At 36.1% G+C, this 26,868-nt stretch overlaps 1 protein-coding gene across 1 annotated transcript; it reads left to right on the forward strand.

Moving 5' to 3' along the window:
* Positions 1 to 22: 22 nt before the first annotated feature.
* Tis11 (Tis11 zinc finger protein) lies at positions 23 to 25,877 on the forward strand. The gene is made up of 2 exons (XM_077428117.1): positions 23 to 744; positions 22,759 to 25,877. The coding sequence occupies exons 1-2, from the start codon at positions 682 to 684 to the stop codon at positions 23,467 to 23,469; spliced, it is 774 nt and encodes a 257-aa protein (XP_077284243.1). The 5' UTR covers positions 23 to 681; the 3' UTR covers positions 23,470 to 25,877.
* Positions 25,878 to 26,868: the final 991 nt, after the last annotated feature.

The following is a 26,868-nucleotide window of genomic DNA, read 5'->3' on the forward strand; positions in this document are numbered from 1 at the left end:
CTCGCAGCGGGGGAGACCGAACGCAGAACGCAAACAACGCACAGAAGAAAAGGAGCAAAAAGCCGGCATAAACAAGTCGCGGTTCGGGCACGGTCGGGCGAGATCGGGACCGGTCGGCTCTCTCTCCGCCGGCGATTGGCGATTGCCGATCGCCGATTGGCGGGTGCCGTTCGAGGTTCGAGGCTCGAGCACGGAGCAAGAGCAAGAGCAAGAGCAAAAGCAAAAGCAAAAGCAAAAGCAAGAGCAACCAGCAGCAACCGAGAGGCGATAGGCGATAGGAGAGAGGCGAGAGGCAACTACAAGCAGTCGCGTCGCGTACTTCTGCTTGTGGTCTCGAACCAGCAGTCAGCGAGTCAGTGTGCGGGTGCGCGTCTCTGCGAACGGTCGTTTGTTTCGCCAGTGCAGTGCGCCAGTGCGTTTCGGCGCTGACATGTGATTTTCTGTTCTGCACATCCTTCCTCTCATCACAATCACAGCCACCTCAACAGCCAACAAACACAACAACCACTACAATCACACTCCTCTGATCACGACCATTCGACGACAGACAAACTCGACCACTCTCAGTGCTTCACTCGATCCTCGAAACTATCTGTGTGGATAATCTGCACTACGACGAAAAGTTTTGTTTAGTTTTTATCTGTATTTTGTTTGTGATCACACCACACCACACCACTCATCATGTCTACGGCGATCATGCACCAGGCGCCCTTCTACGACCTCAGCGACTTGTTACTCCTAAAGGTAAGCCGTTATTAATTTTATTATTATTGTCACACACATAAACACGTTGCATTGTTGCAATGATTTTTATTTCGATTCAATGTTCGCTGCAATGTTTTTTCTGCGTGGGTGTGTTCGTGTACGTGTGTGCAACCTTGCATTTCGAAAAGGGTCTTTTTTTTCTTTAATTTGTGCGTCCCTTCACTTGTGCCCGTATCGCACAAAAGGCCGGAGCGGCAGGTAGATGAGACGTTCCAACCCGTCTTGAGAAATTACCAGGCAGTATTTTCAGGCCGTGCTAATTTATGTTTTGATGATTATGGTCGCGTCGAGACGCGTTTGGACCGGCGACCCCGCGCGAAAACAAAAGTGAAGATTGTGGATGGCGCGCTCTGACTCTGTAATTTCAGTTCGTTGTATTTTCGCTGATTCACAACAATTCGAATAATGATTAGCGATGAATCATAATCTGTAGTGTTATTTGTTTATTCTGTAGTGTTATTAGTTTATGGTGGTAAATAATTAGTAATGATATGTCGCTGAGATTTAATTTTATTCTATTAACAACGATGTAAAAGTAGAATCCGATATACTATAGAAACTAAAAACTTGTTTTCGCGCTTAGTTTAGTTTTCGCGTTACTATTTGAATTGTTTTGTATATGATCTTCAAACTTCAATAGCAATTATTGTTACTCTCGTTTATCAGTAACGTACCTTCAATATTGCATACTGGCATTATCTCAATACGTGAACGATTTGTTTTGTGATAAAATCGACGTGTTGACCAAATAAATTTCTTTTTGTGACGTTACCACTTGCGTTACTTAGAATTCAGTCGGTTTCGATGTGTAATATGCCGATGACTCAATTCTTCGCGTCGCATCCGTTCCTTTCAAGATGGCTATTATTAAAAGAATTTGGTCAAAATCAGTAGTAATCGAGACTGAAACTATGTTCGCTCATGCCCAGTGAGATCCGATAACGTTTTAACACAGTGACGAGGAAAACGCAACAACGCAAACCTGTTTGAAACGTTTTGAACAAAACAAAAAAAAAACAACGAAACAACAACACGCCTACAGGAAGTTTACAAAGTTACAATACGCTGTGATTTTTTTTCATGCAGACTTTTATGCTTACACTATACAGATTTTCAAATACTAATCGTGCGTATTTATTTGTTCTATCGAAACCGCGTGTGAAACCGCAAATGTATCAATTGCTAAATTGTCTATTTATACAAATTTAATATGTGAGGTAAGCATCCGCAACGTCAAAACTAGTTTATTTGCAATGTTATCAACTTGTAATTATTGGTAATTAGTACGAGTAAACAGCAATAGTTCTAAACGTCAATGTTATGATATATTAAATAGAAAGCTCGCTAATTTGACTGTAATCGCAGTGTGATTCGTTGTAAATGATGCGTTGTGGATATGAATGAAACATTGGGTTATATTTGCACTCGTTGAAAAGATTTCTCTATTTGCCATAAAAATCTAAAAATAAAAAAAATGTGGTTCATTACAATGCTTTTTTGCGAGATATAAATACATTTATATCTAGCCCGGTAAAATAACACTATTGTACTATTTCTAAAAGTATTTTCAAATATTTAAATAAATTTTGATGCAGATACATTTCATTATTTTCTATACACATGTAAAGTTTTACAGAATTCTACTGTATTTTCAAAGCTATCGGATTACTAGGATCTGGTTTTTAAAATTACATTATAGTATTTTCAAATATTTAAATAAATTTGATGCAGATACATTTCATTATTTTCTATACACATGTAAAGTTTTACAGAATACTGTATTTTCAAAGCTATTGGATTACTAGGATCTGATTTTTAAAATTACATAAAAGAATCGCGTTCGAACGATTCTTTTTGCAAAAAAGAGGTCAATTACTTCTTTGAACCATTCTTATTTGCTACGCCGAAACTTCATTATTCCTATAGCTGCTGATTCAGTCGATTTATTTTGCACATTTTTTCTTGTTAGTATTTATAGTCTTCAGTTTTAAAGGAAAAATACCTCATTGCAATTCTTATTAACGTTCATAAAACAATTTATAAATTATTATTCGCCTATCTAAAGCAATTTGTGTAAAGCAATCTAATTTGTAATATCTAATTATAAACGTATCTATTTAGTCATATTGATTATCAAATTATTGACTATCGAAATTGATTTATTGATAAGGATTGAAGTTCATTTTTGAGTGTTTAATATTTTTATTCGAATTTGGTGTGTATTTTGTGGCAAGGTTGTAGCGTTCGCCGAAGCGACAGCGCACCCGCAAGTGTATAATAAATACAATACCCGTTTGGCGAGATTCGGCCGGCGGTGATGTGTTAACGCGCCGACCTAAACCGCACACACCACAGCCATAACCTTATGACGCAAACTACGTCGCCCCATCAAAAATCCATTATTTTTTATTATTGGCTTTTTCCAAATTGCCGTAACTGACAATTTTTCATCCACTTACCAAAAAGTACATGCACGTATCAAATGTCGCAGTTTCATTCCCGGTGTTATCTGACGAAGAGGAAAGTGGTCTTGGGCGAACTTTCGTCGTGGCGCCAAAATACTTTCATTTGTGCGTAAGATTGATCTGTACGAGACGAATTCAAAACCTCGTTCGAAATTTTTACACGGCGAAAGCTCTTTCGTGACCCGACCGTGTATTTTTACATGTATGCATTTTATTGTTTCATGTGGCTTTCAATTCGCATTTCATATGTACGTCCTATATATGTCGACTGTCTCACTGCACTCGTCTGCTATCTTAAGACACATTTTCTTATTTTCTGGGTTTGTTATATACACGTGGCGTTAAAAAAATCGTAAATTTTGTGACATTGTTCAAACGTTTCACAAGCAATGTGCAGTTTGTCAACTGAAATCAAACGTAAGACTATTTATCAAATGTTGCTAATATATAATTATTGTCACATCAATGCCGTTTTTACAAGGCCATATACATGCCAGTTTTGGTTCTTCTCGGTTATACGGACGCATCCGAGCGTCTAGTATGAACACTTGCACTATGTGATACAAATACACGACAGTTATATGTTATAGCTAAAGATAGGTGGTCGGTCTCAATTTGGACACCGTGTAAATTTTTTACCTTTTTTTGCTATTTCCCGTGAAATAGAACCCGAGCGCCGGAGTTTAGTTAGAACTCTAGTGCAGTCACCTTTAGTTGTCGCAAACAGTTTTAGTTAAGTGACAGTATAACATCGTGGTACGGCTCTACACATGGAAAATCTATTTGAAGAGATTATCTCTGCAAAAAGACAATACAGGGCACATGTGGTGTGAAATACGTAGACATGTTATATAGTTAGGTATAATATTTGGGACTAATAAACAATTTGGGAATGCATTTCCAATTTGGGAATGCATTTCCAATTTTTATCTATATTTTTCGATATAGCGTACTATCAGCGTACTGCTCGCGACACCTAGACTATTCTTGTTCCAATTCATTCCAACTATTGTTCAAATGCGCCCCTATAACCAATAAATACCCAATATTTCGTACTTAACCAAGTAATGTTGCTATTCATATTTGTGTTACATTTTTCCATCAATTATTTCCAACCTCAAATTTCGGTATTAATAAACCACGTGTTCCATGCACAATGGCACTGATGAATCACAAACAATTTTCGCATTTGAATAATTTTTTATGTATCTTATGTTCATTGAATTGATAATATTTTACCATTGTGTACATCGGAGGTTTTTCCCCCTCTTATTTAATATTGAGGATATGGCATATGGACTTTCGTAAGAAAGCCTGTATGCGAAGTCTTTATCACTAACAATACAAACCGCGATAGTACCTTTTCAATGGGGTCTTGTTTTCTAAGCATCTATATTTATTGCAATTTGTGGTATTCTAAATGAATCCATCGCTTTTCCGGACGCAAATTTTCTTAACAACGTTGCATCTGTCGTGTTCGCGATACAATCTTTGTGTAAGAAAAAAAATAGCATGGAAAAAATAACGACAGTAAAACCTCTTAATTACGTTGTGGTTGTATACGTCCAAGGCCGGACCTGTCTTATTTATTACTCACCTACTGATTCTTAGCATACTTACTACTCATTGTTTCCACCCAACACACTACTGATATTTTTAATTCGCTTTGTGAAATATGACTAATGTATGTAAATGTAAAATCAACTGTCATTTGAGCAATTGTGCCCAAGTTATCCAATAAAGAAACGTCGCTGCATTCACTAAATGCTTGCAATGACTTAGTTACCTCATGATTACTGCAACTCTTGCGTTTGATCGTAATTCAAGAGGCAGTTTAACGTGTTTAAATATCCGAAATAAAATTTTCAAAGAAACATCATATAGTTGACAATTTCTGGGAATGCTTATGTTTATACCCTATTATCTGATTTTTTTTTCACCTATTTCTTGCAAAGGGCAGTTTCACAATAATTTCGATAAACATCGTTATCTTGCTGTACTAGAAGGTTGCATTTAACTCTTGCTTGCTGTACTAGAAGGTTGCTTGACTCTTTTTACATTGTGATTTTATCGACGCCGTCGTGATGATTCACTCCGATTTAACTAATTTGGCAGTAGAATAACTACATTACTAATTGTTCGACACCATCTAAATATGAGATTTCCAAAAAATTAACTGATAGCTATAGCTGAACAATACGAATCGTGTATTTTTACTTATTTCATTTTTTTGCATTTGCTTCGGCACTATATATATATATATATTTTTTTTTTTTAAATAATACTAAGAAGGCCTAACAGGTAAACCCAATGCGCCTTTATGCCTAATTTCAAAATAAAGGTTGTAAATTAGAAAAAAAGCACGTATATACACATCCACACATATATACAGTATAGGTTTACCTCGTACCGCCATGCTGAACCTAAACTGTATATATGTGTTTTGCATTTAACAATAATTAAAAATGCTGGTGACCTGTAATACCTCTATTCTGCTTTTCCGAGATTCTGGACATATCGAATTAACGAAGGAACGATAGTGAATTAAGTCATAACAGAAATGCGTTTTTTTTACTTTAAACAGATTGGACTTTCAAATATAACGGCTCATATACAATCTCGACGTGATGCACTGAAGAGGCGGGAAAACGTGTCTTTAGATATTTCAAGTCGGTCAAACGGGGCGCACCGATATAGTATAATAGTTCAACCAGTTTGTTATAGATTTGGATTTGTAAAATACCCGAGAGAATGTGAAAGGGCGCAAAAAAGGCCACAGGGTGGATGAGTGGGGAAATGTGTGGAATGAGATGGATGAGAGTTGCTCAAAACAGAAGGATATTGGAGAGGCCTTCATCCAGCATTTAATATACATCAGCAATACTCGATTTTGTAATTGACATTCAACGGACCAATATGAGTTTTTACAGCACGTGCATTTTATTGTTCGTTTGGATTCACTACCATGTGAGTTTATAGTACGTTCTCTCACAAAGTCGTTCAACCGATTGCGTGGGTCTCTCTTTCTGGTATATAACACAATTTATAGTGCATATATATATATATGTATATGAATGTATAGTAGGCATTTTATACAAACTGCTTTTGTGTGGGCGAAGGCATGACCTGACCCGTCAGATCCGCGTCTGGTTTGTTTTTGCACCACAGAATCAACCTGGGTTACAACTTGACTGACTGCTTTGCTTTCTTCCTTTGCATCCGTGAAAATCAAATGTTTCAAAATCTGAGGCTGTTCAAACTGTCGAAAAAGTGTGATAGCAAACGATTGTCAAGAAAGTTTCGAAGTCTACTTATGGGTCATTATTTGGACGACATTTGGACTTTCAATCAATTTGTTCCATCAAGTATCTCCCCGTTGAAAGCGAAATTATAAGTGGATGATTGGATAACAATCGCCGTGACGATGACTACGTGTTCGAATGAAGAATGGACAAATTGTGGCTCGCCGGTCAGCGTCTTCAGTCAACGTCGTCATATTGTTTTTCAAAATTGTCCACTTTGTTCACCTTGTGGAATAGTTTATTCGGATTTTTATTTATTTATTTTTTCATGAAACCTTTGCTACACTACACAAGCGGAAGAAAGCGGTTGCAATCCTTCAGTTATTAGCATTAATAATGACGCTTCACAAATTTATATCATAATGTATTTCATGTCATACAAATGCTATCGGAAGCAATTGGAATGGTGAAAGCAAGTTATCGAAGATTGGTCCGTGAACTTTTGGATTCGGCAGTCCAAAATTCTTTCGTCACTTTAGTATTTAACAGCAATGGTCAAATTACACATGTGTGTTATTGATACGATGATGCGATGTAATTATTGAGGTCTGGTTCCTAAAAAGGGATGCGCATAATTCGTATGTGCTTGTGTAGGAGGAATAGATGGAAGGGATAATATTTTTCATCACGGTTGAAAATTGATTCGACATTCAAGTGTTAGCGACCATGAACCGCGAAACACTGAGTTTGTTTCATTAACAATTTCTCACGAAGTGCGTTTAGGCGAGATGAGATTGAGTTGAGTTGCGTAACTGCACGATGTGTCCATTATGCATCACAGCCAGTTTTCCTAGTTGGAAACCCACTCTCTTCTTATCGTACCAGTTACCTCTCGGTTTCTTTATCTGCCCACAAGAAAACTCGTTTGGAAACTTTCCCTGTCAATACAATCATCGCGGCACTCTCTCTTACACAACAGCCTGCCAGCTGCTCTTCTCACTCCACGAGAACTTGCATGAATATTCACCATTTCATTCCTATTCGAATGTGATATAATACCGCGTATTCATTACATGTCACAACAAAAGTTAATAATACAAAACAATTGTGTGCTTCTGGTCTTGCAGATTTCTGCATAAATGTAATATTATCCTAACCAACAAACCACAAGAAAAAAATTATTCGGTAGTTTGGCTAAAATGACTCAATTTTCTTGGTTGTTTCAGTTTGAATTTATGCTAATTTTAATACAATGGATCTTGCTTTTAGCTACTGATCAATGGCTTCGTTCAATTACGCTTATCTGCGTTGCGATCTATTATTTATGAGTAAAGATTATCTCTTGAATGATTGTTTCGCTTATTTTTGTACTTCACTGACCTTTTTACCCAAAAGATTAGAAATTTCAACGAAAACAATTGTATAGTTGGATATCTTTTGTACTACTCAAGTATCAACATTCACCTTGCTAATATTCCGCAAACAAAATCTTACTTCAAACTTATTCCAAGTGTATTCCAAAATATTCTTAAATGTGATAGTACAAATTTAATTTAGGGACATAGAAATGCGCTTCGTATACTTTATTATAAAGAATAATTGTGAATTCCAAAATTAGCTTAAAATTATTCTCACTTAAAATTATTTCAGTTTGCATTTGTTGCCAAGTGGTTTGGTTCTCGGGTCACTTGTGACATTTTTTTTAATAAACGAACGCATTTTACGAACGAACACGGGTAAGGCAAGGTATGCCCAAGTAGACTTCAGTTGTGAATGGGCGTATCTTCATGTAATCGTTAATTCGTACGATCTTTCGTTTCGACAATCTTTCGTTATCTATCACTCACAAACCTATGTCAATACACAGATAATTTTTCACCGAAAACACTCTAGGGGGGGGGGGGGAGTTTTGGTGTGCATCGCAATAGCATAGATTATTCCGGAGTAGACCTTTGTACATAATTACTTCTTCAAAACTGTCTACATATCTACATGTTTTTTGTGTGTGGGTTGAAAGTTGGAATTGTTGAACTGAACTGTATTTAGTTGCACTTATAATTGATATTTAGAAGTCACTGCCCTGAGAAGTCACCATGAGACATGTCCACATGAACGCCATTGAACCTCAATATTGCGTCGCCCGCGGCAGTCGCATATCCACCCAGAAGTATCCAATCTAATTTATTAGCGAAACCTTAACCTTGTCGGTGACTTGGCGCGGTGCGGGTCCGCTTTTTTATCGCACTTCGTGACGCGAACCGGTTAGGTCGATAAAATTTTTACACCCAAGAAAAAATGGAATATTTGGCAATAGGACGTGACAAGATGAGCTTGTACACGATGTACTGACCAGGTAGTAGCAATAACGAGTCCGTTTGCGCAACAGGTAGTTGGTAGCGACGAACGAATGACTAGTGAAAGTGAAACGGCCGGATGCTACTGCTTCGCTTCGCTAACCTTTTCCTCGCCAATCTTCATCATTTCGTATGTTACGCGTGCAAAACCACTCATATTAGTAACCGCACATAATTGACACTAAAATATGCTAGTTAAAATGCAAATATCGCTTTTAGTTTTGAATTTGTATAATATTGTTGAATAATATTTTTATCGTATGATTCCAAATTAATACAAATTTATGTCTGGTTTGAACTATGCTTAATTTCCTTTGTAGATTTAGCGCACCAATTACCGCAGGTTCATTCTTGGATCACAATTAAACTTCGTTTTGTGCCCAGAAACATTGTTATCTCAATTATGGAAATATTTTGCTGTTTTTTTTTTAACCATTTTTATGAACCAGCTTTCGAGCATATAAATATATACGTAATGATGATAAAATGAAAATTTCATTTTATTCGAATTATATCAATACACTAACCAGCAACGTATTTCTGTGGTTAGCGTCTAATGCTTTCGAACAAAGTGGTCACGGGTTCAATCCCTCTGGTTGCTGTTGGCCCGACCTTGAATGTGACTACAGGTCGACCGTTTCCTATCGGAGTTCGCCAATTTATATGATTTTCATTGAAACGGTTCCGAAAACCGAAAACATTTTCGACTATAAATATAGGTTGTAATATTTTATAAATTATTTTAGCCTATATTGAATTTTTTTTGACTACTGCCATCTATTGAATTTGGTAAAGTGTACATTTAGTAATATTTTCAACCAAGTTATAAAATTTTAACACAATAGACGGCTCTTTAACACAATATACAGGTTGGAACTTCCAAGACATCTATGCGTGTCTTACGCGCTGAGGGCATGTTCGCTAGGACATGTATAGTAGTCGTACGCGGTGGAAAGGTTAATGTAAAATATGTGGGTGTATACATGTAAAATAAATTATCTTGAAATCGAAAATTCGAGTGTCAAATATTCCGTATTCGTTGTAGTGTGCGAAATTGTTCGTTTACCACGTGAATCATCAATCCCAAAGTTTCAGATCTCGTAATTTAAAATTCTATTGTTCACGTTGAATGAAAATGGTCTTCTTACACATTCAACATTTTTTTAATATGATCCTTTTAAACAATCATGGTATTTAACGACTCCAAAGACAGTTTTACTGTAATGCCATTATAAAAGATTAATTGTGTTTCCACTAATTGATTTCATCAAAATTTTCATTTGGTGTATTGTTTTGTCAAAAAAACCTTCATGTCAGATGAAATAAAAAGGTGGGAGTTTCCATTAAAAACATTGTCATAGAACGGAATCTACAGGCATAAAAAAAACTTGCATAAATATTTAAAAAAAGTTACATTGCATTACTTGAAATGACTAATCGACCCTTACCTTTGTACCACTTGCTTGGAACACCTGTAGATATAAACGGCATTGCTCACACCACCTTGTTTCATTAATTCAATCAACCTTTCTCAAACTTTTGTATGCTTTTCTAACTAAAAACGCGATAATTACCCACTTGCTTTTTTTGCACCCATACATATTTGCATTTTAAACATACACGACTGCCGATTACGTATCAGCAAACTGCGCAATTCCATTCTCCATTTCTGTCCGCTTGCATAGTAGACTTTCTATCTTGCCCACCTTTGGTAATATTAATACATGTCATACTATCATGTCATAAAATGGCAATAATAGGTTTGTCGCTGTGTGTACTTAATGAAAACAATCGTGTGCGTTTGTGTCCATTGCATTTTGACCGACCCTCACCGCTCAAGTTAAATCGCACTTTATAATGCATTCAAACATTCAAGGCGCGTATACAATGAAACATAAATATAGGAAACCTCTGTTACTACGGCGGATGATACGTTACTATCATTGCTTTACTGGTACACTATGATTTTGTAATGAGTGGTCGTGGTTTTTTTTTTCGAATGCTGTGTAATTATGGCGACCTCGGAAGTGTGCCTCAGGTGCTCGTTGTATTGTACTTCAATGGGGGACTTCATAAAAAAATTTCCAAATAAGCCGATTTTTAACAACAATGACATTCTTGGGTATTTTTTTATCCAAAATTCGTTATAGGAGGGGTCTTTAATGTAAACAAATGCTCGAAGAATCGTTATACAAGTTACTGAACCATCAAATTAAATCGTGGTAAATGCTATCATATTTAGCCTAGTGAATACGTACATACATTTATTTCAAGCAGTGCTTCTCAACGTGTGTTTCGTGGATTAACTGGGTTTGATAAGTTGAGAGCTTCATATGGATGTTTTTTGCACAAAATGGCACTATTGTCGATTTCCTTTAAAAAATAAATGCTTTTTTTATCTCGCTCGGTCTATTGTAATTTGAAAAGCATCCATCTAAAGCCGATCTTTATTCAAGCAATTTAAGGACGAAAACATTTAATTAAGGGCGAACACGGGCACGTTATTTCCTGTTGTGAAAAATCCGCATGGTTTCTTTTCTTCCAAATTACTGTAAATACAAATACAAATTTCTTTAAATATAATTTCGATAGAATGCAACTATTGTTGGTTCGTAAATCCGCGACGTCATCAAACAAATAAATAAACGAACGAACGAAAACGAAAAAATAAAACTGTTCAAATAAAATGTTTACTATTAGCCATGTTTAAGCGGTTTATATTACAAATACTGAGGAAAGCCGGGTAAAAACACAAGTAATAAATAAGCCTGGGTGCCATAGCATAGACTACGTGCTAGCGATTTGTTTACATGTGCAAAACTATCTAAAAAAAAATGGGCCGCGTGCCTCTATGTCTGCGATCAGACCCACATTATATCTCGAGGAACCACAGATTAACTGGATGGCTGCTTTAAACGCAATTCTCGACTTCACGAATGATAATCGCACATCAGATGACGAGTAACCTTTCGATGTGCACAGATGCAATTATTAAAATTGAGTTGGATCTTTCTGGCGAGTTTATAATAAGGCAAAATTAGTTTATAATAAGGCAAAAAATATCACAGAACGTATACAGGGTAGGTATATCCGGACTTCGGGTATATTTCGCTTAGTGTACGTGCGAGCAGTGCGCACGCATAAGGTACCCGTGTCGTTGATCTGTGGTTCAGTCTATCTGATGCTTGTCGATCGTTTGCACCGCATCGAATTCTTTCACCGTGTATACACAAGCAATTGGAAACTACTATACACAAACAATCTTTCATGACTAACTTGACTGAAATTCATTTTTTTTGCGATGCATATAAACAATGTTCACTTCCGGCAGTTCAAGCAACAGTCCAGAATTTGACCTGCAAATCTCAAATTCAAATTATATTCAAAGCCAAGAGTGTCCTAATAGCTATTGTGGAGGGAAAAAATTAGGGTCGTAAATGCCTGTCCACTGTGGAGAAGATATTCCACGCCGCAACAATTCCAAGAAATTGTCCTAATTTGGAAAGACACCTGAATCGGACATGCCGAAGTGCCCAGCCTGGTCCTCCCAGTACTACAATACGTAGCTCTCGTCCTATAAAGATGTACGTAGCCAGTTTTTGTATCATCTATGAATCGATTCGATCGACTGATATATTGGATGATCGCAAGAATTTCCTTCACAGGAACATATTCTATAAATTTCAATCCAGTGTCTCGACGAGTGCATGAAATCGCATTGACAGTATTGTATTTGCAATTGAGTGTGAACCACCACCCTCCAGAGCCTCGCGTGGGTCATTTACCCGCGCCCGCATAATATCCACTCTAGCTAATCGCTTGACATTTATATTTTGCCGATCGCCCACGTTGTTTTTCGCCTTGACAGTGCGTAAATTGCCGTTTACTTCGCAATGTGTCTTAAGGTCACGTTGGGTTTTTTCTGTACATATGCAATATGATTTGAGGTTATGCAATCGTAGAAATGACCACTGACACATTCTATACTAGCCATGTGTTCTTGCAAAACGTAAACAGACCGATACTCAATACTGCATACTTTGCGCGCGTAACCTTCACCTTGCCTAAACTGCGATTTATCGTTTCGTGAACACGTCTACTGTACTAGTTCAAATATTCAGGAAGAATGATTTGTATGGTTGTACAATATTGTGCCAGTGAATGCTTATATCGAGACTTGTTTTGAAGGTAATTCAGAATATTTATCTTTTATACATTTCACGTTCTTTTGCTAATCTAATTTTATAAGCTAAATTTAAGTTCCCGCGATTTCTCGATAACTTGTTGCGTCCTATAGTTTAGTGCTCTCTCGAAAATATCTCGTTTTGCTCTTTCTGTTCTATTCTACCACTTTCAGATAAGGTGCATTTCCAAAAACTGGTTTTGTATCTAATTCGTTATACGTAATAACGTAATATTCTGGTAATTAAGTATTTTGTTTTGTATTCACTTTAATCTATGCATATTTAGTCTAATTCATAATGTTGCATTCGTTTTACCAATCGGGTATTTAAATGCTGATCAATTGTGAAACAACTACGGTGGATCAAGGACGAGCCCTGTTGGTTATTTAACTCGATAATGATTTTGAAAAATATGCATAAGAATGCATATTTATTTCCATGTCGTATTCGTGCGCCGTTGGTACAAATTACTAAAGATGACTAATAGTCGTTATCTGTATAATTCTAAGTGCAGTTTTACTATCTGCCACCTGATTAGATGTTGGGTGTTGTCGAGTAGTTTCATTTATTCCCTTGGAATCAATCATGGTGTTGTTTTTGCCGAATTTTTATAAAAACTAGTAATTCGTCTTCCACATGTATATTTATACTAGCACAGCACGCACCAGCAACTGCACGTTACCAGCAGTACCAAAAGTATTTTTGGTACATTTTTTTATGGAAACATTCGTGTCTAACGTTTCGTAGGTGCAACAACAGTAGCCGACAAAATCTATTCATACTATACAGCAGTACATGTCGCCGTAACGTATCGAACAAAATCAATTTTCTTTTGGAAAGTGCGCATGCGCATATGAATATTTTCGGAAATGTCTAATTGTGACTAATTAATGCAAGCAATATTGCGTCGTATCGTTATGTATATGAACTGACTTCCTCGCAACTCGTTGCTGTATATTTTGAATAGAAACTGTCGTTTGCGTGAGATGCTGTGCTGTGACTTTTATTAATTTTTAATCCGGCCGGAATCAAAGGCTATTAAATTTTCTCGATGATCCAGTACTTCTATCGTTTACAAACTTGGTGATTTTTTTTTAATATAATCAGCAAATTCAGCTAAGCCGAATTTGTTGGAAACATTGAAATGTGCTTGCGATTTGTATTTAATATATGTACCTACATTTTAATAATGTACACAGTGTTACCTGGGGTGCACTGGTATGGTGAAATATATAGATATGTATCTCGAAACCTGCATCTCTTGGTTTTTCGTGAACTGTACTCGCTAGTCGAATTTTGTATTTTTGGCACATGTGTGAAACGCATCAAGTATTTGTGTGGCGACAATGATGCGGATACAATCGAGCAAACGAGTATTGAAAACACGGTGATTAAGATGATGGTGGTGGTGAGTGGGTCTGCCTCGGGCCACTCGATTACATATTCTGCTCGGGCACAGGACGTCTCAAGGTGGCCAGGTCGCCGGACCCTATCCAAAATCCCCATCTCGTTCAACTTGCCTCTAGATCTGGAATATGGAACCTTTGCTCTCTACTTTCTGCTCCCTGGTCTAACCCTTCCAATTCTGCCTTTGGTTCTTCTATAATCTGTCTCGTTCTCCCTTCCAGTATATTAGTGTTCGGTCCCACCTGATTGGGTCTGCGTCACTGCCACGCCTCTCGACCGTATCACCCTTCGTTATTCCGATAAAAATCAACTATAAATGTATGCATATGTGATTGCTGTATCTAAAGTCGTCGCCATTGTTGTTGCTGAGCGTAAACTTTTTATTTAATATACTTGGGGGAGGCGGCAAAGCCGATAGGCCCAAGGGGTTTGAATAAACATAATTTTACAAATTATACATATATGCAATAAAAAAATGAGAAAAATTAAAATACATTAAAAAAAAAACAATATTAAAATAAAATAAAATAAGAGAAGAAAAAAAAATATAAAATAAATAAACAAAAAAAGATAAAAATACAGAAATATGATTATGGGAAAGAAGAATCACAAAAATCCTTTGGTTTTAAAAAAAGTATCAAGTTTATTCTTAAAAATATTAATATTAATAGAGGTTACTAAATCGTTGGGAAGACTATTCCAAACTGAAACCACTCTGTTAGAAAAGAATGTATCTCTGATCAATTTATTAGATTTATCTTTTTGGAGTCTAAGCGTGTGACCTCTGAGGTGAGTGTTTATGTTGAATGAAATAACATTAGACATATGACAATTATAGTGATTATTAAGAATTTTATAGACTTCGATTAAGTCACCTCTAGATCTTCTCGTCTCCAATGTAGTGAGATTCATTATTTTCAATCTTTCATTATAAGAAAGTGATTTGAGTTCAGAAGGAATCTTTGAAATTCTCCTTTGAACCCTTTCAATACATGTAATATCCTTTTTAAAATGAGGATTCCATATGCAAAAAGCGTATTCAAGTCTAGGTCTGATGAAAGTTTTATATATTTTTGTTAAAATAGTTAAATTTAGAAAATTGAATACCCGCTTTATAACATACAAAAATGAGTAAGTTTTGTTGACAATATGATTTATATGAGCGGACCATTTTAGGTCGCAAGTGGTGATGATACCTAGGTCTAATTGGTATTGGACGCAATTCAGGAAAAGGCTGTTTATTTTGTAGGAAAGATTTGGGTTATTATTTCCTAGGTGGAGAACAGAGCATTTCTTAACATTTAAAGTTAAAAGCCAAGTTTTAGACCACGTGACAATTGTGTCCAAATCGCTTTGAAGGGAATTTCTGCCATCTGAGTTGGCAGGACAATAAAGTTTAATGTCGTCAGCGAAAATAGAATATTTACAAGTGAGGTCATTTGCTATATCATTAATAAAAATTAAAAAAAGAATTGGCCCTAAAACAGAGCCTTGGGGAACACCACTAAGGACGGGATGAGATTCTGAAGAGCAGGATCCAATCCTCACCGAGAAGTATCTAGACTTTAAAAACACTCTGATCCAGTCAAGTAGCCTTCCTCTCACACCTATATGCTCGATTTTTAGTAAAAGCCGATCGATAGGAACTCTATCAAAGGCTTTTTCGAAGTCAAGATAGACGACATCTACGGGTATATTATTATTAAGAAGCAGAGACCAATCATTGTGCACGGTTAAAAGGTTACTCAGTACTGATCGGCCTTTTATAAAACCATGCTGGTATTTAGATAAAAGGTTACAAGACTCAAGAAATTTAGTCAGTTGAGAGGCGATGATTTTTTCAAAACATTTTAGCAAAATGGGTGAAAGACTGATAGGACGATAATTAGTGGCTTCTAATTTGTTTCCCTTTTTGTAGATAGGAATAATGTTAGAAGTTTTCCATTCGTTGGGTATAAAGGAAGATATAAAGGAATGATTGAAGAGTTTAAAGAGGGGACGAGATATGGATAGAGCAGTTTTTTTAAAAAAAAGTGAAGGTAAGTTATCATTACCAGGGGCGGAGTTGTCTCCCAGGTTGTGTAAAACCTCTGAAACGACTTTTTCGGAAAACATTATATTATTAATTACTGTTGAATTTCGGGACAAGTTAGGAAGCATCGGCAGATTTGTAGAGTCTTCTTTGATGAATGAGTTGCTAAAGGCCTTAGCAAAAGTGTTGGCTATTAAGAGGGGATCCGTAATAAGCTCCTTTTTTTCATTCATGATTGTGGAAACTACAATTTTAGATTTTAGGTTAGAGTTTAAGTATTTAAAGAAAACTTTGCAATCGCCAGAAGCGATTGAAAGTTCAAAGTCACGCTTTGAGTTTCTTATTTGTTTAGTGACTTCATTATTAAGTTTTCTATAATTAGCATAACCCTCATGGGTTTTATGTTTAGCATAAATGTTCCAAAGTTTCCGTTTTTCTTTAATCAGAATCAATATAGGTTTATTGATCCACGGTTTACATTTGGATTTGAATGGTTTAAGGAAAGGAACAAATTTTTGTATGCCAGCATTTATAATATGATAAAAAGAATCCCACTTAGAATGAATATTAATTTCGAGTTCTAAAAATGACCAATCGCTGTTTATAAAAAAATCATTCAATTTCTCATAGTCGGCTAATTTAAAGTTACGCTTTAAGAAAGGATCAGTTTGAGGTTTACATTGGGATCGATCACACCATTGAATCAGAGAGTTAATTATAATATGATCACTTAGACCAATTGGGGAGTCAGAGAGAATCGATGATAAGAAATTGTGGGAGTTTGAGAAAACTAGGTCCAATGTCGATGGTCGATTACATCCTCGAAAACGAGTAGGGAAGTCTACCAGTTGATTTAGTCCTGAATTTGCGATGCAATCAAGAAACTCAGCTGCAGAGCCGGAAAGACCAACTGGGCTGAGAAACTTCCAGTTAATGGTAGGAAAGTTGAAGTCTCCAAAAATCAGCGTTGGACAGCTTTTACATCCTTCATTGGCGATGACGTTGAAAAGTTTGATGTCTTCCTCAAATGTGGAGGTGGGAGGTCTATAAATACACGCTAAGATAAATTCGCAGCAGTTAAAACAAACCTTTAACCACAAGTGTTCGATGCCTGATATTGAGATATTGGATGGTAAAAATCTTTCAACCACAATACATGGATTATTAGAAGAAATTTTTACATAAATGCAAACACCTCCTCCTCTTCTATCTTCCCTATCGGATCTATAAATAGCAAAATTAGGAATTTCTACGACACTGTCAGGTATGTTATTATTTAGCCACGATTCACTTATTAATATTATATCGGGATTGTTATTAATTATGTAAAGTTGAAACTCACTGAATTTGGGAATTATTGAGGAGATATTCGTATACATAATTTTAATTTCAAGATAAGCATTAATGTAGAAGTTATTTCTATTGATGTTAGTAGCCATAATCCGTTTTATTGATCATAATGGTGAGCTGGTTTTTAAGTTCAGGACACTGGTTGATTCTTGTCATATGATTGCTGGGTTTGTTAGTTATAGTACAATTGAAGCATTTGGGCGGGTTCGATGTAGATGGACAATTTGAAACTAGATGACCAGAAGAAGCACAGTGAGAACAATTTGGTTTTTCCTCTTTGCAATATTTTATAGAGTGCCCGAAGTTGCAGCAGCGTGAGCATTTAAGCACGCTAATGTAGTCATCGATCCTGCACGAATTCCAGTCTATGAAGCATCTTCCTTGGTTTACAAGTTTTTTTCGGAGTGCTGGCGAAGTGGAATACACTCTGTGGCAGGTGGGCCCTTCCCGAGAACCCGCTAGGTGACTGAATTTAATGTTATTAGAGACGTCAGTTCCGAAGTCTTCTATCAAAATTTTCATAATTCTGTCGTCGGGTACATCTCTAGGAACGTATTTAACAATAATTTTTGGCCAACGCTTTTTCGGGAATACTACATTTAGCTTAGCCAAATTAATTTCATTACACTTTGCAATTAATTCGCAGTCTATGATAGAGTTTGTAAAAATCACCAAACCATTGTTACTGACCTTTTTTAAACCTATTACTTTAGCACCTATTTTAGTGGGGTTAATTGCTGCTTGGAGAGTGGCTTGTGTTGCTTCAGAACTGGAAATTCCAGAATCCTTGCAGGGGTATATGATTACAGCGGGAGATGGAGATTTAGCTGCGATCCCCGTGTTCGCCACCTTCAAGTGTCTGGATCCGGAGCTTGAAGCCGCTACTTCGGAGAACAGCTGAGTTTGAGATGCGAGTGGTGTTCGTTTGTCGGAGATCTCATCAGTTAAAATATCCAACAATCTTTGTACGGATTCTTTGATACATTTGGATTTGGCAGTGGTAAGCATGTTACCACTTGCTAGTATCTCCAGGATTATAGTTTGTTGTTTTATAGCTTCGTTTAATTTCTTCATTATAATTGTTACAATTTGAAAAAATAAAAATATTGGCGCAAGATTCGGCACGATAATTGATTGACTTATGCATAAAAATATGAATACTATCTTTTACTCACATCTTTAAGCGATCGATTTTTGTTTGGTGAATCATCCTCAATATTTTTACATACCTCCTTTACGTTTCACATGGCTTTCGTGTCAGTGGTCATTGTTATCTCTTATCCGACCGTTTTCATTGTACTATTTATAGTTTTTGTTCATTTTCATAAATGTTTTTACATGTTTTATGGAATAGCGATTTCATGTCTTTCAAATCTTGTTGATTCTAACTAGCTGTCACATTAGGTTTGACAAAGAGTTAAATAATACTGAATTTTTTTTTCACTGATTTTCGTTTAATACTACTTGGAAATCACTGACCATAGACCAGCCTCACAGCCAGATTAATTTACATCACATTACACGACGAACATAATAGTTAACGCAAACAATGTCGAAATCGACAACTTCTCAAAAGCCATCAGTAATTTATAACATCCTTTAATTTTCTTGGATTATTAGCTTATCCCATATCTGACGATGCCACATGGGCGAATAGTTAGTCACGCTGTCAGTTTCGTCTTGCATTTCATTTTCTCTAGATTTTCGAGATTGGTTCTTTATCATCATCATTATAACCAATAGCCACCATCCGCATCTGGATGAAGGCTTCCATTCAGCACGCGTCCATTTGTCTGGTATGCACAACTAATCCATCGTGCGGCATTACTTTTCACCCTTTTACACTGTTGGATACCATTCCAGCACTTAATTTCCATTCTGCTAGCCACCTGACCCGCCCACCGTCTCTTCACTACGATTCTATCATATAGGTATATATTTTACTTCACATGTTGTTTAATATTTTTACCGTCATTCGCCATCCACTGCTCTCCAGAATGGTGATGTCACCGGACCCAGAAGGTGCCGCGTATTGTTCAAAGGTTGTAAATGCATTGTTAAAGGTTTGCCGAACCTTTTTTTACAAAGGATTTACAACAATGGAACAATGGATAGCACTGTGACTATCCTACCTCTAATGATGATGTAACATTATTTTCTTATATTCTTAAAGTAACTAAAGTCAACCCTTTTCTAACGCGAAAAGGCGAAGAACAAACTAAAAGTGAAGATGTCAGTTATTCGGCATCATGTTTGCTTACAATTCACTTCCTTTTATTTATTATGTTCTTGGAAAACTAGCGCGTTATGAGACCAGTCTTTCAGTCAGCATTAACATTTTTTAGTTTTTTTGTAGCTATGGCGCCGAATATTAACTAGTGCCTCACCTGTTTTGCTAGTCCGGAACATAGCGAACATACACATATTCGATTAGCGAAAATACACACACAGAAATAAAAATGGCCGCGCGGTTTCGCTTTCGCATTTGCACAAACACACGCATACACGATTGCGCGTGCCGTGCCGTGAGTTATGCAAAACCCGGCAGTCGATTACCCACTGCCGTATTACGATTCGCCATAGAAAGTGTAACGACACTATTTTACCGACTCACTATTATTACATGGAATCGATCGTGCCGTCCTTTTATATCGGCTCGCCATATGTCATTGTTTCATTATGCAATTGTTTGTAAGCCTTGCCTGGAAAAAAGTGCAAGACGCGCTCTTTGGCATTGCTAGTGAATGAGGTCTTGAAATTAACGACTCGGTGGCTTTTAATTTTAAAAAAGTTTAGGTACATCGGATTCTCTACTGCACGACCATATCATCAGCATAGCCAGCATTTTCATATTTTTTTTAACGTTAAATTACTTCATGGTGAATCAGTAATATTAAAAAATTATGTAGACTCTGTAACTAAGTATAATGCAGTAATGTACCTGAATCTTATCTTACCTAAAACCTTTCTCATAGCTATCTTTCATTGCCAGTTTCCCATTTATTTTGTAAGATGAAAGATTAGAATTTTTTCATGTGCATATTTATCCAAAGTTTTGGAGAGGTATTTTTTTTTGTACCTGTAAGGCAGAAAATTTTATGTGAGACTTGCTCTTCGCTTGTAAATACATACATAATATTTGAATCTCATTATTTAGGTGCACACGTACACACGAGGGTACGCGGCAGGACCCTTCCCAAAACTCACCCTCCTGAATGTTATATCCTTTTATTGAAAGATACTGATAACGATGATCCTCCTATTTGAAGAAATGTTGGAGAAAATTGTCCAAATAATAAGATCGTAAGAATTAATAATTATATGAAGATACGCCTCCCAGCTGGTGTATATTAGTGCGTTCCGTGCCTTATTACCTTATATCTTATCGCAAGCATGATCCATACACGTTCGTTAGTAATTCTGTATGCACATACGAATACATGCGAAATCGGAGTCGCTCGACTGACTCCCACTCCAGCCAAAAGGTACGACTCAATGATCGAATTCGAATCCACAGGCATGCCTATCACAGCTGGAGTTGACTAAGGCGTGCTGTGCCGCACGTTACAAGGGATTTGGCTCCCACTTAGGATTAAAAAGATTGTAATATGGGTGCATCAACTAAAAATCTGCTTCGAACCGTAATTATAAGTCACAACGAAATGCGTGGGTATAGTCGGTCCTATTTTCAATTTTATTTGCTCAAATTGAGTAATAATACAGCAATTACGGCCGAACGTGGTCCAAGTTGGCGTGGATCAGATATGTACTACTACTACTACTACTTGTGGATGGATGGGTCTCCGGATCTGTGCTAGTGGGTAATAACTGTTACAACACGCTTTGTGGTGCTGTCCTCGACCGCTCCACGCTAACTTTTCCTTTCGTTTTTCGCTTCGTAACTATTGTTTTTTTTATTTTGTTCTGATTTTTCGATTGATATCCTATGAAATTGCTTTTCTGCTTCACCACTTTCTTTTTCGCTGGAAGCTGTTGTATCTGTATTGGGTGCATATCATCATGCAATGTTTCATTTGCTTCTCTGTACCATTTGAATGATGTGCAGTTTTCAATGCCATATCATCAACTTCTCCATGGTATACGTATGTACTGATCAAAGGCCTCTTTCTCCAGTGACGCTTTTCTTTAATGCTACTAATTTTATAAGTAAGGATTTGAGCAATTGCGGGACTTTCTCTGTTTTCCTCTATAGTCGCCGGTTGGCCAATGCAAATAAGCGAGTTGTCGCGATTTCAACAATGGCATTGTTTGCTCTGTTGCACTTTTCTTTTTCCCATGAGGTAGTTGTGTATGTCACCGTGTTCATTATGAGCCAATTGCGTGTGACGAGATTAGACGGCCGTGTATTTCTCAAATTAATATTCCTGTCCTCAATTTTTCCTTCTGTTTTTAGAAAGTTTTGGACCGTTTTGGTTTTGTGATTACTGGCCTTTTTCAAGAACCGACGAAAGTGCTCGTTTATGTTACCGATTTTGTTACATTGCTTTTTGTTTTACAGATTTCACTTACGCGATACAAATGTGGCAAATCGTGGATCTTACATTTCACAATTGACTTGTTGATATTTCAATATCAACGAGTCAAGGTTAACAATTCGCGAACTTGGACTACTTGGAATATTGCACTGAATAGTCATAATTTTAAAAGGCGCTCAAAAACAACGTACGCAATAGAATTCCACAAAAAAAAGGTTGGCACCTTCGGATAACATCCAAATACCCCTTGACGCTGTTTTGTAGAATTCTATTGCGTTAGTTCTCTTTGAAAGAGTGCATTTTTCCGGATTCTACGAACCAAAACTTACATATGTACATATTATATATTAAACTAGCATTATTACCCGGCTTTGCCCGGAGTGTATAAAAAAATAAATCAAAAAAAAATTTAAATATACTATGACTATGAGCTGAAATTTAATTTTGTTTTTGATTGTTTCAGAACCAAGGCGTAATGGCGTCGGCGCAGGCCCAAGCCGAGCACGTGTCCCTAGCTCGAGCTCGTTCTCTAGGAGCAGCTGCAGAGCTAAGTCAAATGTTTATACGCGCTGTTGGCATGCCGCAGCAACCCCAGCAGCAGCCACAGCAACAACCACCGCAGCAACCCCCATCACCCCAACAACAGCAATCTCCTGTGCAGACTCCTCAGCATAGACGGCTGGAAAGGGCAGTGTCTGAGCCGGCCCCAGTGGCTGCTCCCGCTACTCCACCGAACGCCAGTCGTTACAAGACTGAACTGTGTCGGCCATACGAAGAAGCTGGCTCCTGCAAGTACGGCGACAAGTGCCAGTTCGCGCACGGATATCGCGAGCTGCGCAACCTGCAGCGACACCCAAAGTACAAGACAGAGCTGTGCCGCACATTCCACTCGGTAGGATTCTGTCCGTATGGACCGAGGTGCCATTTCGTGCACAATGCCGAAGAAGCGAGAGCAAACTCGCAACCGTCATCGACAACTGGAGGCGGCAGACCATCATTGCCGTCGACTCCTGGCTCCTCGCCCTTGTCTCGTTCGCCGACGGCCTCCGTGTCCTCGTCGTTCTTCGTGTCTCCATCTGTGTCGCCGAGCAACTCACCCCCACCGACTCCAGAAGAGGGACGTCTTCCTGTCTTCAATAGGCTCATGTCCATCCGCGACCTGGCCATCGCCTAACTTACGACCCCAACGATCTCGCTTTCGCTCTGTTCCCCGCTGCAATTTTACGGTCGCCCTTTCAACTAGAACTAGAGAATTGTGCCTTGTGATAAGAAATTTTAATTTTTGATTCAATTTTAAATTATTTGTTTTTACCAAAAATTACTTCCCATCACACGTTCCAATGAAACAATTCCGATTCAAAGTTGCTCAAAATTTATAGAATAGAAAGACGCCGTAAAATTGATGTAAAAGAAGGAGCTCCAACCAATCATTTTTTATTTTATTTATATTAAATCTTACTTTTATGTGGTATTTATTGAAACTTTAAACAAAAAAAAAAAACAAATTTATCATGTTACTTGCTTATTATTATGTTACTGATATCATAATTAATTATTATTCAATATTTCATTGTGTGTACGGTTATTTATGCAGAAAGACCGGTTTATTAATTATCATTATTTGTTTTTTTTACAACTACGAGTATCTAGATTTAATATTTATAATTTTTTAATTTTCGTTCGTAACGGTTGTTTTTAGTCATTTTTTTCATAAAATGTTGACCCCCCCCTCTTTATTGTTGTGGTCTCCTGGTGTAATGCAGAGGCGTTGCGTGATGAGCAATCTTTACTTTACTAAATTTCTATTTTGAACCCAAGTACGAAAATTTTCATTTCGGACATCCTGTAAATAATTAATATTAATTCTCATTTATTTTCATTTGAAATTTTACGTAACACGCCTACTGTTGCATGCAAGGAGATACTTGTGCTGTGTTTGTATTATTGTATTATTAATGATTATTTTAATGATGACGAGCGTTTCGATTCTGTCGCTGTTTTCATCATCATTTAATTTCGAAATGCAAAAAAAATAATAGAAGGACCGTAAATGAATACGCAGAAGCGTTCTTATTCAATTTTCTACTTATGGTTTAATTTAAAATGCAATTATGTCTTTGCAAGTCTTCCAATGATTTATTTTTTCAAAAATTTTTACCTAAAACATTTTATTAAATATACGCAATATATGTGTACATTAGTTAGATTTATTGGAAAAACCTTTTGTATTAAAAATACTTTTTATATGAAAATTGCAATCGACAATCTTCCATATTTTGTAAAGGCGCGGTAACGTCAGTACTTTTTTGTATGATATCGATTTGAGTGAGCACTTGAAATTTATTTTTTATTATTATTTTTATGAAATATGACGCGATTCCCCTACTGGGAATAATTTATTCTTTTAAAATTAAACTAAGGCGTCTTAAAGAAGTTTTAAGTGCTGATCTCATTTTTATTTTCGGATAAGTTATTGTACAGTTGTATAATTATTTTTTGTTACTTTATTTTTCTTTGTCTGTATCTAAAACACATGTTAAAATCAGCACACATTTTTTTATTGATTTTCATAAAAATAATCGTATATGACGTTACTAGTGCGAATTTAGTGTATATTTTTTTACGCATTGAACATATCTTCGGCTTTCACCCTATATAAACATATATTAGAATATATACTTACCTTTTTCAATTTGGGGGAAATAATGAAGTCTGAGAAAATTAATTCCATCATCGATTATATCACGGATAGTTTTTAATTTGAAATATATTTATGTGTGTACCTTTATGTTTCGGAAAATTAACGATCTGGCAGTGTTTTTTACTCATTGTTCATGTTTTGTTTTGGAAAACGCCACCGAAAATTTTTGGTTTCAATGAAGAAGTAGTTTTTTTGATCTGGTAGTATTTTTTTGTTAATTATCGATTTACTGCCTTCTCGCCAAAGACCACTTTTCAGTGTAAAAAATAGAGCAAAAACTATGGAACGATGTATTGAGTGTGTGGAAACGAAGTAACGCTTAATTTTACAAATATTTATTTTAAACTTATTTTTATTAAAAATTATTGCATTTTTTCTGTATGGTAAGGTCTTCGCGTCCACTGCTTTGTAAAACAATGTAAACGTTTTTTCAAAAATTATTTATATTTTTAGTTTTTTCATTTTTCAACTCCAAAGAAAATGTTTCTATGATAAATAAATATCGTTTACATTGTCGTCCCTTCGTCTTAATTTCACAGTAATACACTTGTCTGTAAAATATTTGTCCTTTGAAAAAACTGATTTCTGATATTGTTAAATTATTTATTTAAAAAAATCCTATTGTTAATAGTTAAATTAAGAATATTGTGAATTTGTATGTATGTGAAACTTTGAGGTAAAAAGAATGTGGTTTTTAATATTATATATATATTTATTAATTTTTTCACAATTATTTCACTTGTACATATGTCAATGAATAAACGACCATGTGGTTTTTCAAATGTTTTCTTTGGTACGTTAAAGATTTCATTTACTTTTGAATTTATGATACAGACGCGCGTTGATTTTCATAGCATTCTCACAGTGCCTTTTGTATGTATAATAATTAAAAAAAATGTGATAAAATTGTTATCGTAGTATACATTTTATATTTATATGTATATGTATTTTAAAAAAGAATTAAAATTGTCAACTTTGCTCTTCTGAATTGTGATAAGGAGATAAGGATGTCGCCGTATGCTCGTATTTATTATGACTTTACGTGTATTTTTTAATGCCAATTTCACTTTTGGGTCATGCTCAGTAAGCGACGCGTATTTTAATAGATCGCAGTCCGACAACGGTCCAAAAATTATTTATTCTTTTAGTTAATTAATAAAAATAAAACTTAATTTATTGAATCCATGACGACGGAGACCATCGTCGGAACTGCTGCCGAAAGTTCTTCTCAATTAATTAAAAGTATTAGAATTTTATAATAGAATAAAATTTCAACATACCAACACTAGTCCCTTATTGAATAAATGTCCCGAATCTGAAGAGTCGTACCAAGCGACTTATTCTCCGAAACTAGTAATTTTAAACTTTATTTGGTTCTTTTTAGACATTCAGTTCCATCCTAAAAATAGCTGATTATACCACTGTCTCAAAGTGTCACAAAAAAATAACTCCCCAAGTTTCTTACACATCCAGTGAAGCCGGGAAGACCTTATCGCCTTACATTTGTAAATATATGTCTATTTAATAATTACTATTGTGCGTTGTATATCATCCAGTGGAAGATAACTGGACGATGCTGCTCTTTTGGTTTCTTTTTCTTTTATGTATTCGTCAGATCGTTTTTTCTGTTATTTTAATTCATGTAATCGTTTTTAAATCGAAACATACGTTCCCGGATAATCTGAGCGTACTTTTTTTTTTTTATTAATTTTTGGCGAATCGTCAGATCCGCGCGAGGATGGAAGTTGCGTGTATTTAATTTTTTCAACTATATTTTGTTTATTTTAATATAAAATCTCTCAGCAGGGAGCTTTACTTAAGCGATTTAATTTTTTTAATTAACTTATTTATTGATTTTTTTCCAACCTCGAT

The sequence above is a fragment of the Arctopsyche grandis genome, chromosome 1, assembly GCF_051622035.1.
Source record: "Arctopsyche grandis isolate Sample6627 chromosome 1, ASM5162203v2, whole genome shotgun sequence".
In the NCBI taxonomy this organism is placed as follows: domain Eukaryota; kingdom Metazoa; phylum Arthropoda; class Insecta; order Trichoptera; family Hydropsychidae; genus Arctopsyche; species Arctopsyche grandis.

What these genes read in the sequence shown, in the direction of transcription:
- Tis11 (XM_077428117.1), top strand. Translation starts at nt 682, where the DNA reads ATGTCTACGGCGATCATGCACCAGGCGCCCTTCTACGACCTCAGCGAC. An exon ending in GCGACTTGTTACTCCTAAAG is followed by an intron (nt 745 to 22,758) that starts GTAAGCCGTTAT and finishes TGATTGTTTCAG; the next exon opens with AACCAAGGCGTAATGGCGTC.